At 34.4% G+C, this 14,072-nt stretch overlaps 1 protein-coding gene across 2 annotated transcripts; it reads right to left on the bottom strand.

The window, feature by feature from the left end:
* Positions 1 to 262: 262 nt before the first annotated feature.
* On the bottom strand, positions 263 to 10,655 carry LOC126823579 (uncharacterized). 2 transcript variants are annotated; one of them, XM_050552493.2, is made up of 13 exons: positions 10,622 to 10,655; positions 9,960 to 10,063; positions 8,738 to 8,864; positions 8,382 to 8,502; positions 7,177 to 7,274; positions 6,779 to 6,895; positions 6,518 to 6,583; positions 5,424 to 5,587; positions 4,535 to 4,664; positions 4,065 to 4,112; positions 3,455 to 3,541; positions 1,991 to 2,068; positions 263 to 1,322 (listed from the first exon to the last, which is right to left on the bottom strand). In XM_050552493.2, the coding sequence occupies exons 2-13, from the start codon at positions 9,968 to 9,970 to the stop codon at positions 1,218 to 1,220; spliced, it is 1,152 nt and encodes a 383-aa protein (XP_050408450.1). In that variant the 5' UTR covers positions 9,971 to 10,063; positions 10,622 to 10,655; the 3' UTR covers positions 263 to 1,217. The 2 variants fall into 2 exon arrangements, with proteins under 2 accessions (XP_050408450.1, XP_050408451.1); XM_050552494.2 differs by lacking the exon at positions 1,991 to 2,068.
* Positions 10,656 to 14,072: the final 3,417 nt, after the last annotated feature.

The following is a 14,072-nucleotide window of genomic DNA, read 5'->3' as shown; positions in this document are numbered from 1 at the left end:
AAAAATTGGCGGAAAAAAAATGGACCCAGAGTTAGTACTGATTATAGGCGCCACAGCTGTGCACGTGATAGGGTGGTCTAAGGAACCCTAATTAGAGTGGTTTAGGGTGCTCCCAGTGCTAAAGGGTAAACAAGATATCCATTGAATTTGATCCAAAATACGTAGTAGGGATTTATATCTTGATCAATGAAGAAAATATCCTTATAATTTTGTGATAAATTAGCAGATTGATGTATATATATATTCTATAACATAACAGGTAATAAATAACAAGTACAGTGAACATAATTGCATCATATTTATATGTTTGTTGTGATAAATTAGCAGGATGATGTATTAATATATTCTATAACATAACAGTGAATAAACAACAAGTACAGGGAACATAATTGCATCATATTTATATGTTCATGAATTAAATAGATGAATCTTTAAACACACTTCCAAATGGACATAATAGAGACTTTTGGCAACCAGAATTTTTCCCATTCGTATCACGTATAAGATACAGATACGTGGTATGTTGCGTCAATGTAGTTATAGAGTTTAGGTAGATTTTCATTCCGCGTACGTATGAGTAGCTGAGCTGAGCTTAGTTCTATTACAGATAGCAGTTATCTACCAAGATTACCATCAGTACTAGTCAAGTGCCTAGCCTACAAATTCCTGGAGGGAGTAAAGTCACTCGACAGTCGCTGAGCTATTAAAAAAAAAATTAATGTTGAATCTTATTAAGAATCTTTGACCTCGACTCGACAGCAATTTTTGGTTTCACTAATGTATCATTTTAGAAAGTTTATACCCTTTTACCTCCCTAAATTTAGCATGTAGATCAACCAGCATGCAGATAATTTCGAGAAAAACTCCTCAAAAATAATGAATAAAGTCCAGCCTTTATCATGGTTAAATCACATCAAATATACACCTTTGTGTTCTATGATACAAATAGATTCATAAAAACTCTATGGTACAACATTTCAGCATCTAAAAGTAGCAAAAAAGACTGTAGAAGGACAATGAAGTGACCTTTACTGTATGAAAGCTGTTCGATACGACATCACACGCAAAATCGATACGGATACAGACCAGGAATTTACGCTTGCCAAAAGTCTCTAATAAATATTGAATTAATGTACAAGAAATAACATGTAAATTTGTATACCCAATTAAAATAATATAACATTTGTCTGAACAATTAATAATTTATTGGTTCTAAATTAAACCATGATAGCTTTTGTAACAATGCTAGATTTTCTTCTACGACGATGTGTTGGTTCAAAATTATCTTGATCTTGACTTGTACAGATTTCAAAATCTTGGGCCTGAAATTAAAAGCATATCATTTATTCCAGTGTAAAACCACTTATATTTTAAAGATTTGTGGTCCGTTTCCACCAAGGTGATAATGCAATCAAAAATATTTCATGAGTGCTTAAAGATGAATTATGTAAGAATTAGATAAGTTACGTTATTCAGAGCAAAGTTATGAGTGTTAGAAGTTTTGACAATATAGTCTTGATTGTCAAGTGATGCAGGGCGGAGGGCCTGACAAGAACAGCTGTCTAGTCGTTCGAATGGCACGAAAAACCGAGGTCCCGTGTACACATTGGCGTGCACGTAAAAGAGTAGGCCGTAGTGCCGCTGCCCGGGCAAAATTTCCCTCATAGCACACTGTATGGCGTATGCCCGTCTTCATTAGCCCCATTTAGGAGCTGAACAGTAGGACGTTAAACCCCATTTCATTTCATTTCAGTTCTTGATTGTCCAGTACTATTGTTGCAATAATAAACAAGTTTCGATTATTCATTTTATTATTAAGTGACAGAGTTTATATCTTTTAAATATCAAAGCCATCTTATAGTCTAGAGAGTTGACTATGGGTTGTCATGCAAATACATGTCTAAATCATAATTCAAATCATGCTGTCCTTAAGACTTTTTTTGATATGTGATTGTATTTTGTCCTGTTACAGCCACGATTCAGTATTTACCTCATTAACTTTAGAATGTACCCTTTTCTTTCCTATTCCACTACTGTTATTCTGACTTGATTCAATACCTTCCATATTCTACAAATACACAAATATCTCTCAATACTGGATAAGCCTTACCTACCCTACCTCCACATTCAACATGTCTCATTATCTATTATCAGCAAATCTTTGCAGAGAATTGAATCTAGAAAAATACATCTAGGATGAAAAACCTCATCATTCAAACATGTTTCAACCAACTTAGCATGGCATGTACAGTTGTGCTTTCTTCAGCCGAACATAGGGCATGTAGAATGTGGTCACTTATTGATAGAGCTCAAGGGATAATACGCATGAGATATCTTCTACTATTCTACTAGTACCAATACTAGGTTCCCACTGTCGTGTAATGCGTTACGATAGGATTGTCTCTAACCAGTCCACAATCTGGTACATGCAAATACATTCGGATACGATCAACACAACTGCTACGACTGACCTCAATATATGATAAAACCTGAAAGACTCACCACGATTAAAACAACAATTTCAATCGTGGCACGTATCGTGATAGTGGGAACCCTGCATAAAAGGGTTAAAGTCCACTTTCACCAAGGATGATATCGCAGACAAACGTTTCCTAGGCATTTGTATTGTTCTGTTCATGGGGTGAATAAGGTGAATTTCATAGTGATTTTTATCTTGTGCAAACAAAACTGTTTCATGATCCCTGACCAACACTTTATTCTCTTCACACTGTTTTAATGAATATGAATATGAAAAAGTGTAACTACTAACAACGAATTCTTAAAGGGACAATAACACTCTTGCTGGCTTGAAAGCTCCAGAAAATAAATAATATCCTTATCTAAGTACTAGATGTTTAAGTGTCCTACCTGTTGTGTAAATTATCCATTACATCCTATTTTATTTGTCCAGAGGGTTCGAAAATATTTTTATATCGAAGTTTCATTTGAAATGGTTTACGTTAGACGTTTCAAACCATTAAGTTGAATTTTTCCAATTTTTTAAATAAGGTGTGTTAAGATAAAATTTGTATCATCAATTAATTGAAATATTGTAAAATAGTACAATTTGTTGACCAGAATAAAGATTGGGACATATTATTCAGTAACAACAAGAGTGGTATTGGGCCTTTAACAATTTCATTTGAAAGAGAGAGAAATGGGGTTTAACGTCCACTCGACACAAACTAGGTCATTTCGGGACTAACATATGGTTTAATTTTATTTCAATAATCCGCATGCGCAAAGGGGTCTTTAGCAGTGGGAGGAAATCGGAGGACCTGGAGAAAACCCACGAGGTTGGACAGGCAACCCTCCTCCTTGTCACGTACAACAGGGGATTCGAAACCACGCCAGTCGACTCAATGACAGACTTTATGATACAGCGCGCACGCTAACCATTCAGCCATCCAACACCCCCATTTGAAAAAGAACATAATTATTGAACTTTAATTACCGTACTAGTCTTCTTATTTCTTTCACTACTTTTATTTTTTTTACCACTGATATTAATACTCTCTGTCTGGGCTACTAAACTATCAACCTGAAATAAATTGATAACGTATTCACAAAACTTCAATAACAATTTATCTCATATTCCCTGAGAATGGATTGGAAAATGAACTTTTGTGAAACTGTAAAAATGCCAATGATGGAGTCAACTCTATGAAAGAGATCATGTTGATAAGAGACAACTGATTATCTTCACAAACAGGGAAGTTCTAAGACATATTTGCACTTGACAGCAAAAGAGAGAGAGAAGTGGATTTGACGTCTACAACACAATTGGGTCATTTCAGAATTAACCTATTTTATTTATTTCATTAAAAGACATGCATATCATTCTTTTGAGTTGTGTGTGTGTGTGTGGGAGGGGGGGGGGTCATGTGGTTACGGGTTGATCCTCATCCTAGAATTAAACTCAATGCAAGCACAGAGCAGAACCTATTTTTTTAGGGGAAAAATAATAGACCATTCCAACATGCTGATATATTTGGAACGAAAGAGGAAGAATTCCAACTCAAGATGGCATGTATAGGTTTAAAAATCGATGAGAAATTATTTACATCTTGTTGAGTATTTCTTGAATTATGAACAGGTTGTTTCTGGCTCCTCTGCAATAAGAAAGAATTTATTTGTCATGTCACTTTTTCTAGTTAGATGTTCAATACAGACAACTGTTTCAATCTTGGCTTAATGTGTTTAACCTCTCTGATTTAGGTAAAAATTTTGGATGTGTTTGCTCCATACAGTCATTTTGAAAGATTGAGCTGAAATTGTTTTTTATTTTATCTACTTTTAGTTTCACTTTAGGCTTAAACTATTGGAGAATCAGTTAGTATTGTTCATTGTGTCATAAGAAAAAACTCCCATCAAAACTTCTGTGTTACATTTTTACTATTATACCTTTTAATTATCCTACAGGAGTCCTTGACAAAAATGACCAAAAACATCCTGCAAGTCTCACCGGCAATTATTTTCAGATCATGGGCATAAAATACTTGCCCAACATCCATCCATAGTTGTCAATACTTACCTGTGAATCAGTCACCTGAGTATCGTTTGTGTCCATATCCCTACCAATTTTTGAAGGGTTGAGTTTCCTACTAAGATATTTCAGTAAGCCTTCATTTCGTATTTTTGACTTTTCCACCAATTTTCCTAACCTGAAAAAGAATTTTGATAGGTTTAGAAAATTTCAACCCTTCAGCCATTTTCTTAAATATTTAAGTGTGTGTGAAATAGCTCTATTTAACGTTCGCTTCCACCGACATATAGCAGACTGATCGGACTCCACCTTTAAAACAAATAGAATTTTCTGGTTAGATAGTTTTAATATTAACCATTTAGCACTTTTTACATGTAAATAATGACTACCCCAGTTCCTTGCAGAAAATTACAGAAAGATGATATATTAACACTGGTACATCCCTGAACAGGCCAAAACAGCTGTTCATTAGAAATGAAATGTAATGGCTCCGAACTGGGCTAATGAAGATGAGCATACACCATACAGTGTGCTATGAGGGAAATTTTGCCCGGACAGCGGCACTACGGAAAGCTCTTATAACGAATTCCAACTGTTAAGGGATCTTTCATGTGCATGTCAATATGTACACAGGACCTCGGTTTTCCGTACCATCCGAACTACTACTAGACAGCTGTCCTTGTCAGGCCCTCCGTCCTGCATCACTGACAAGGGGGATAAATGCCGGAAAATCTGGATGAATTTTCTCGGCCAATGCAGTGATCGAACACCCGACCTCCAGGCTAGACAGCCAGCATCTTACCCACTTAGCCACCATGACCCCACCTGTTCATTAGAACGCTTCAAACCGTCAGAGATGAATAGCATGGACCACAGCAGTTTAAGGGTTAATTATTTAAAATGAACTGATTTTACCCAATTATTCTTCAATATATACCTTTTTCCCTTTCCAGCATTTCTGACAAAACCCTCTTTTTCCAGTCTGTTGATTAAACCTTGTGCAACTGTAGCCTCTACACCCAGTCGTCTTGCTAAATGGGAAGCCAGTACCCTGTTTAATTCCAAAGATGCCAACAATGCTCTTCGCCATAGACATGTTGCCTGTTAGTATACAAGTATTAAAGCTTTTATTTTATTGACATACAGGAATACCGGTATAGTGATTGTCATCCATACAACTGTACTGTGTTATGACATGTATAGAAACAATTCCATACAGGAATATAGTGATTGTTAACCATACAAATGTGCTGTGTTATGACATGTATAGGAACAATTTCATACAGGAAACAGCTACAATTCAAAAATTATGCAATAGCCCCCCATCAGCTAATTTTTTGGGATGTAAATCAGACACTTAACTTATATTTGAAATATTATTCATTTAGCATGTATGTACTTAAAGCCTAGCTTACAACCCGCTGTACGTACTACTATGGGCAGTCTACGGGGGAAATTGTAGTAAATCTGTACATGAGACTTGCGTGAGTTCGACACCGTAGAAGATCGCAGACTGGCCATACAGACTTTTCACCCGGTTTCTTGCAGCTGGTCTGCAAGCTACCAAATCCCATGAACTCTGCATGTCAAATCACATATGGAAGGTTGTGAGCTAGGTTTATAGTAACTTTGGCGATTTGCATTTTTCGGGAAAATATCAATTTCTCACTGCTTAATCCACATTATAATTTACTAAGATTGATAATTTAACATCTAATTATGAAAACAAAATCAAAATATCAACACTAGATAACCTCCCTTGGATTCAATTCGGATTAATCAGGTTGTCAATTAGATTCCGTGAAACATTAACATGGAGAGTATCATAGATTGATGAAATTTCAGTTCAGCATATCTTTATAAATACTGAATGGTATTGAACCATTTTTGACTTATATTCCTATTAGAGCTTCAACTTTTTTAAATACTGTCGTTTGTAAGGGATTCCTATACCACTCAAATCATGCTGAGACACTTTAAATATGAATCTTATTCGAATAAACCATTGTATAAATTGAAGATATATTGTACCTGCACTGTTATTGGGGTCATTCCCACCAGACTATGATCAGTTGGTTCTTTACCAGTAACACCAGGCTGAAATTTATAATAAATAATATTCACATAAACCATGACCCAAGTGTGTGATGACCCAATGACCGGGCCCTGTAGGAAAACTATTTATGATTCAACTAAACTTCTTTCTGCATATATTTCAGATTCATATTTGTAAAGCTTTTGAATTCCATTTCACAACGATACATTGAAATATTAGAAAACATTAGACAGTACCTGGGCACAGACATCACAAATATGTTCTGCTGGTGCAACATCTTCATCCAATATTTGAAAACAGACACCATGCTGCCAGAATTTACAAGCAGCACATAAAATCATCAAACCATCATCCTAAAAATAACAAGTCATTCATGGAAAAAATCAAACATTTCTTTGGTTGGTTGATTCACAACCATGGATTCCAAGGTGGACATATATGTCAGTCATGTTTTCTTGTACCGATTCAACATTCTGTACAGAGAGAGAGAAATGGGGTTTTACATCCACTCGACTCAAAGTAGGTCATTCCGGGACTAACACATGGTTCAATTTTATTTCAATAATTTGCTTGCGCATAGGTTTTTTTAAGCAGTGCAGCCTGTTTTGAAACAGATAATGATATAAAGACTTACTTCATTGCAGCCACATGGACATCGAACACCAAATTCATCTTGACCCTCACTTCTTTCTGATAGAGCAGCTTCTTCTATCTTTTCTTGTCTTTTACCTTCTGAAAGATCAAAGTATTTTTATCAGTCCAATATATACTCTTCAAAAAAAGTAGGGGATATTGTAAAGCAAATACCTATGCAGGTTGTGATATGATAAATAGTCATGGACACTTGACATGCTTTGAGAGTATGTTCACAGATGAAGAACTTATCGCCCCAACATAACCACTGAGCTGCACATGCGACATGCAATAGCGCCATACACGTGGGAGAAGTTCATTGTCAAATTTGACACTTCAAGGAAGGGTTGATGAAAACTGCTGCGAGCTGGTTTATCTATCCATGTTTGCTTTCCCATCGGTTCTTGCATACGATTTACTGTTTAGCGTATCTATGCTTTAGTGTGTTACATTTAATTTGATTGGGAGACGTGTTCGTCGACGTCAACGTCAACCAACAACACTGCAAGAATTGGCCGTGGCACTGCAAGAGGAGTGGGTCAGATTGCCCCAAATCGTGATTGGACGGTTGGTGGAGAAATTACTCATTATTAAGACAAAAATCAAAAACGTGGACAGGGGCAACGACAATATACTCCCACATAATAAGGTACTGTTGCACTCCAGTAAACCTATTCCTTGATATACCATGTGATCCTATTCTTTGAAACTAATATTGACCTGATATTAAAGTAGCTAAGTCTCTAACTCAATATCATCCAAAATCTTCAACATTGAAAACACGATTTATTTGTCAAATTAAATCAACATTCATGTTGTGATCTTTACCGGAAAAAGATGGGCTTTTGATATCCAATATTTAAGACAAAATAAACATTTTACCATTGGTACACGAATCGTGTACCATAATGCGCTTCAGCCCCAGTTGTATCAAGAGACTCAAGGGACGAGGCTAGACACATTGCACCAAATCAAACGGCGTATGTAGACTGGAATAACCAGACGCTATAAATTTGCACTCGCTTGAGACTGCTGGCTTATTTCGCCGAACATAACTGATTTGAAATTGGAGTAAAAACGGAAACGATTGAATGTAAATCAGTTTATATACATTCATACTACAGTATTATATGTGTTGCGACCTACTTTTGTCAATTTCTAGGACCCAAATGTTAGCGATTTAGCTCCTTTAAGGTAATATCTAACCTGGTTTTGCTGGACTTTCTTCAGGTATGTCAACATCTGCTTCTTTGGTATCTTGGATCTGATGTTGTTTTACTTCAAAACGGCTTTCTTCTTCCTTTTTATTGGACTGTACAAAATCCATCTAAAACAAAGAAATCATTACAAGTCTAAAATACTACTATTATGATCTGTGTAGAGAAATTCTGATTGCAAAGCTACTCAAAGTTCTTATAATACTGTACATTAAATATCAATAAAGAGAATAATATATAATGTAGCAGTTGAAACATATAGCAAACTACAGTTTAAGCCTAATAAAAAGCTAACTGAGAGAGAATGAGAAAAACATTCCAAAAAGATTTAAAACTTATTATAACCTGTGAATCTGCTTCCGTAGCAACTTCCTCCAATCCAGTGTCATTTATTTCTGCTTTATTTGATGTCGTATCCTCTTCTTCTTTCATTTCAAATTGTTTACCATCAGTCTTTATTCTCATCTTTACTCTAGATAAAGAGAGAAAAATAGGGTTTAACGTCCACTCGACACAAACTAGGTCATTTTGGGACTAACATGTGGTTCAATTTTATTTCAATAATTTGCTTGAGCGTAGGGGTCTTTAGCAGTGGGAGGAAACTGAAAAACCTGGAGAATGATACTTAACCCTCAGACTACCAATTCCGCGAGCGTTTTGGAACCTATACCCTGGGTCCCTGTGATTCTTGTTATCTAGAGAACCAGCCACTCATATTAAAGCCCTTGGTTTATCTCCAACATTCTTCAAGTGAAGGCTTTAGTTGAAAAACTGGCTGCTCATATTGTGGGCATGACAATATCAACGCCATAAATCTGGTCAATCAAGTTCAAAGAATTAAGGTACATAAGGCACAGCAATTATCTCTCACTCAAAATGATTTGTATTTCGGATTATGCATTTAAGAAACTATTAATGTAAGATAATGAATAAAACATTATCAAATGGCAACCTTTGAACTTCACCTTTAAAAGTCAACAGAGAATTAACATACTGCTTAGAAAATCTGTCATGCAAAAAGTAATGCAAACCAACATAAAACCAACAATAACTTTTGAAAAATTGAAACAATTTATTTCAAACCTTAACTGAAAATTATAATTTTTGAATTATTGAATATATCTGAGTACTTACGTGTGGAATTGCTATTATAAAATTAATGATTGAAATTTAAATTTGCATTGAAAAATTATCTCGGAATAATGACGAAAAACATTAATCATTATCATTCATGGAAAATACGCTAAATTGAAACCTAAATTTTATCCTCATTTATTACATGTACTAATATAGTAAATTTAATTTTATTCTAGATGGCAGGAAATAATGACATAAATGGTTCAGTATGAGACTTGAAAGTTTGGAAGTTGTAACTGTGACTATAATTATCGTAGACAATGATGCTACAGTTGGGTTTGGAAGTTGAAACTGTAACTATAATTATCCTAATGTTTTATTGTTCAGTGGATAGACCCAACTGACTAAAACTCTAAAGGGCACACACAACTTCATAAATATTGATGTCTCTTATAGCCCCTTGGAAATATTGATAAGGATATATACATACTGTTGATACATCTCCAACTTTAATATTCATAGGTTCATCATCAAAAAGAAAACCATCTGAATCTGCTGCTTTAAATCCCGGTGGTTCATAATCTGGTGGTGTAACTACAAGATAAAAACAACCAGGTTCAGTCATCAACATCCCACACCCTTGTTTACTAAATCTGTATCCATGGGAAAACAAAAATATTAAATCCAAGATACTTCAGCCCGGGGCACAAAAACTATAATAGATTGATGTGTGTAAAAAGTTTCATCACGATATCTTGAATAGTTTATGAGATATGCTCTGGAAACAAAGGCCGCATGAAAGAAAGGGCTGACAAGAGCAAGAGTTCAATTCAATATCCCTCCCTTCCTTAACTTTATTCAGCATGGGATAATAACATATTACCTCTCTCGATACTACTACCCTTACACTGATCTGAAATACAGGTGCCAGCAGTACATTTAATTACTCTTGTAGAAATGAAACTCTTTTGTAACCTTACAAATTAGCAATTCTTGACTTGATCTTGTACACTTTACCATATGTTATGGTGAAATCAACATAGTTTGACATGTTTTGTTCACAGCAATAGTCAAAAATCACCCCTTTATAATAGTTTTGTTTATCTGTGATTCAAATGAGAGAAAATATGTTACTATAACTGAAAATAATACCTTCATCATAGTACATTAATTTCATAGTCATCATGATGTCATCTGGAAGGGATTTCAGTGTCTGTGTCAACACAACAATAGTTCTCAGCAATCTAATTGTAGCTTTTTTAGTCTCAGCAGCTGAATAAGCACTGGATATCTTCTGATCATTTCTGTCAGAAACAAAAGTAAAAGTTCGATAAATTAAAATGTGGGCCAGTGTCCAGTCAATTTAGATACCTTGTTCATGCAATTTAAAGCTTTCTACATTAGGATTTACCTTATTTTTCACAGCAATCAATTTTAATGTTCTGGTCCCGAGTTCACAAAAAAACTTCTCAGACTTAAGTTAAGAATTTACTCAAAATTGTTCGCTTTATTTTAACTAAAATATAGACCTTTATAAAACTTTTGTTGTTTTAATGTATAAAATACACCAATAAAAAATCTCTCATCACTTTCACTTTATCATATATATAACAGCATAATATACTGTTTAAATATAATGGTCGTACACAACTCTTTGGATTATTTTATTTGCAAAATAAAGTCTGATTTCTGAAATAGATATTATAGGTAAAATTAATTATATTTATGATGTGTTCGTTAAAAAAGTATTAACATTAGTGTTACTTTGCTCTTATTTTTTTTAACAAATTTTCACAAGTTGATTTCCTTTATTTTGTTAATGTAGAATGGTAATGAACTGCTCTTTTCATTTTCTTTGTTTTATTTGTTTCGTTTGAATTTGATTTATCAGTTTAGTTTTTGATTGTTTAATTTTTGTTAATGAAGTTGATTCTTTTAAACTTCGTTTTTATTTTTGAACTCTACTTGGTGTAGGTGTTCATCAGGTAATACCTCGACTGAGTTCAATATAGAGATTAGCCGGTTGATTTGTTGGATATAAACCTTTGAATAATAGCGCCTAACAGGCAGCTGTGTTTAATTATGTTCTCCTGATTTTGATTGTTTTTGTGTGTTTGAAGTATATGTTTGTGATATGCGCTTAGAAACACTTCACGTGTAATGAAGCGCTATATAAATCGAACAATAATAATAATAATAATATGCAAAGTTTTGTTTCTGGATCAAAGATATTTCTCATAAACAGTGATTGAAAGTTGAGTAAATTCTTAGAATGCTTTGTGAACTCAGGGCCTGTACACTGCTAGATTTTATTAAAATTCTTCCCTTAATGAAAAGACGCATTGGATGATTAGAAGTGGTGCATTGCATCCTTTAGCAATTTTATTATTTCGTAAACATCCTTTTTTGTGAATGTTATCTTTTTCACATTAAAATATGCTTAATGAATGAAACTAGGAAAAATAGGAAGTAGACGGGGTACAAAGACTTGTATGTGTGTGAACAAATTGACACATGACAGGTATAAAGATGGCCACCCCTGCTCTAGAGCGAGCATGTAATGGCCTCAGCCTTGGGTACAAGAGTTGTATGGCACATCTGAATTTGCGTATGAACAATGGCAATTTTATTATTTCGTGCACATCCTTTTTTGTGAATGTTATCTTTTTTAACATTAAAATATGCTTAATGAATCAAACTAGGAAAAATGGACTTTTGTTCATTGAGGTAGATGGGGTACAAAGAGTTGTATGTGTGTGAACAAACTGACGCATGGCATGTAAAAAGATGGCCACCCCTGCTCTTGAGTGAGCATGTAATGGCCCCCAATCTTGGGTACAAGAGTTGTATGGCACATCTGAATTCGCATGTGAACAGTGGTATGTAAAAGGTTGACCACCCCCGCTCTTGAGCATGCAGCACACTATTTAAAACTCATCATTCATACATACCTGTAGATATCAATTCCTCCAGTTTCAGCATACGAGAATTTAAATGTATACGATTCTATCACTGTCTGTAATAAAAAGTAATACCCCAAGAAAATTAAAAATATAAGATGTACTGTACCTTGTGGCTCAGTTCCTAATATGTTGGCTCCCTTACCTGCAGGTGCTGGCTGATAAAGTTCCTCGGGATTTCCTGCATAGTGACCCTTGTCAGTGGTGCAGGATGGAGGGCCTTGACCAGTCTGTGCAGAAAAGCAGGATGTTAAACCCCATTTTATTTCATATTGTGTTAACACTTATATAATACATAAACTCTTACAAAAAAATTATCATAGTTTAGCTTGCAAGTGCTATTTTGATTTTACTCAAATTTTGAAGTTATCACCTTTTTGATAGGCTTAAAATTGATATAGTTATCAGCATGGACAGGTATAAAATTTGATATTTCTGCCAATTCATGATCCCCTTTTCTGCTTGCAATCCAAAGTTTTAAAGATGCATTATGCAAAACCTAAATATTCCTATAACAGTCTCTTTTTTGGCTCCAAATGTTATATAAATAATTAATTAGGCATTTATTCACATGATGCCCTTTTTCTTCGTGCAATACAAAGTTTTAGAGGAAATGAAATGGGGTTTAACGTCCTACTGTTCTACTCCAACTGGGCTAATGAAGACGGAAGTTTTAGAGTGACCTAGAGCTATTGTTTTGAAATATGAATAATCACATAACCATTTTTTTTATCTAAATACATGTTTAACATATTTTCACAATAAAACATGTTAATTTCAGAATACAAGTATTTATTGTAATTTCTAAATTAGTAACTAATCAGAAAATCTGAAAGTCAGGGAAAAGAATAGCATTTGTTACAAGGGAGGTAAATCTTATATATTAGCCTACCTAATCTCAAACAAACGATCTTAAAACAGCCAATATCTATTAAGAGTTATAATAATTAGGGTAGTTAAAAGGATGTATTTGTAATATATGTAATTTGCTAAATAATCTTAATTTTACCTCTGGATCTTCTGGGTCAACATAAATCTATTGGAAAAAAGAAATTAATTTCATATTTAAATATCTAACATAATATGTAATATATTTTTTGTTGCTTTATCTTTATGATTTACCGTAATCAATCTATAGGTATGCTAACAACAACCAACAATAGTATTTTGTTTAATGACAGAAACAGACAAATGTCTTACCCCAATCACCAATAAACGAAGCTGGAAAAAAGACAAATGGTTGAATATAAATAATTATAAATTTTTATAAATATTCCATGCAATATCCAAATAATAATAAAATAACGTCGCTGAAAGCTAAGTCAATAAAACTAAAAATTTTTAACATCTCGAGACTATTTAAAATTAACTCCCATTCTGATTAAAATACAGATCTACATTTTGTTTCGTTTTTTTATACTTCCGATGGCCTGCACTACATGAAGATCTGACCAGTTGTACTGGGAGGTCTTGTCAGGGGTCATACGAGGGGCTTTTGACCCTATGACATCAGACATTTGATTAACCAATCAGCATTGATGTTTCTAGTGGATTACCCACAGTTTCGTGCCCACACGCCAAAAGCTTGCTGTAACAGACTGTTTCATTGGATAATCCCTCACATCAACTAGAACACATGTTAT

This window comes from Patella vulgata, chromosome 6 (genome assembly GCF_932274485.2).
Source record: "Patella vulgata chromosome 6, xgPatVulg1.2, whole genome shotgun sequence".
NCBI classification, from domain to species: Eukaryota; Metazoa; Mollusca; class Gastropoda; family Patellidae; genus Patella; species Patella vulgata.
This window is presented reverse-complemented; position numbering and strand designations above follow the sequence as displayed.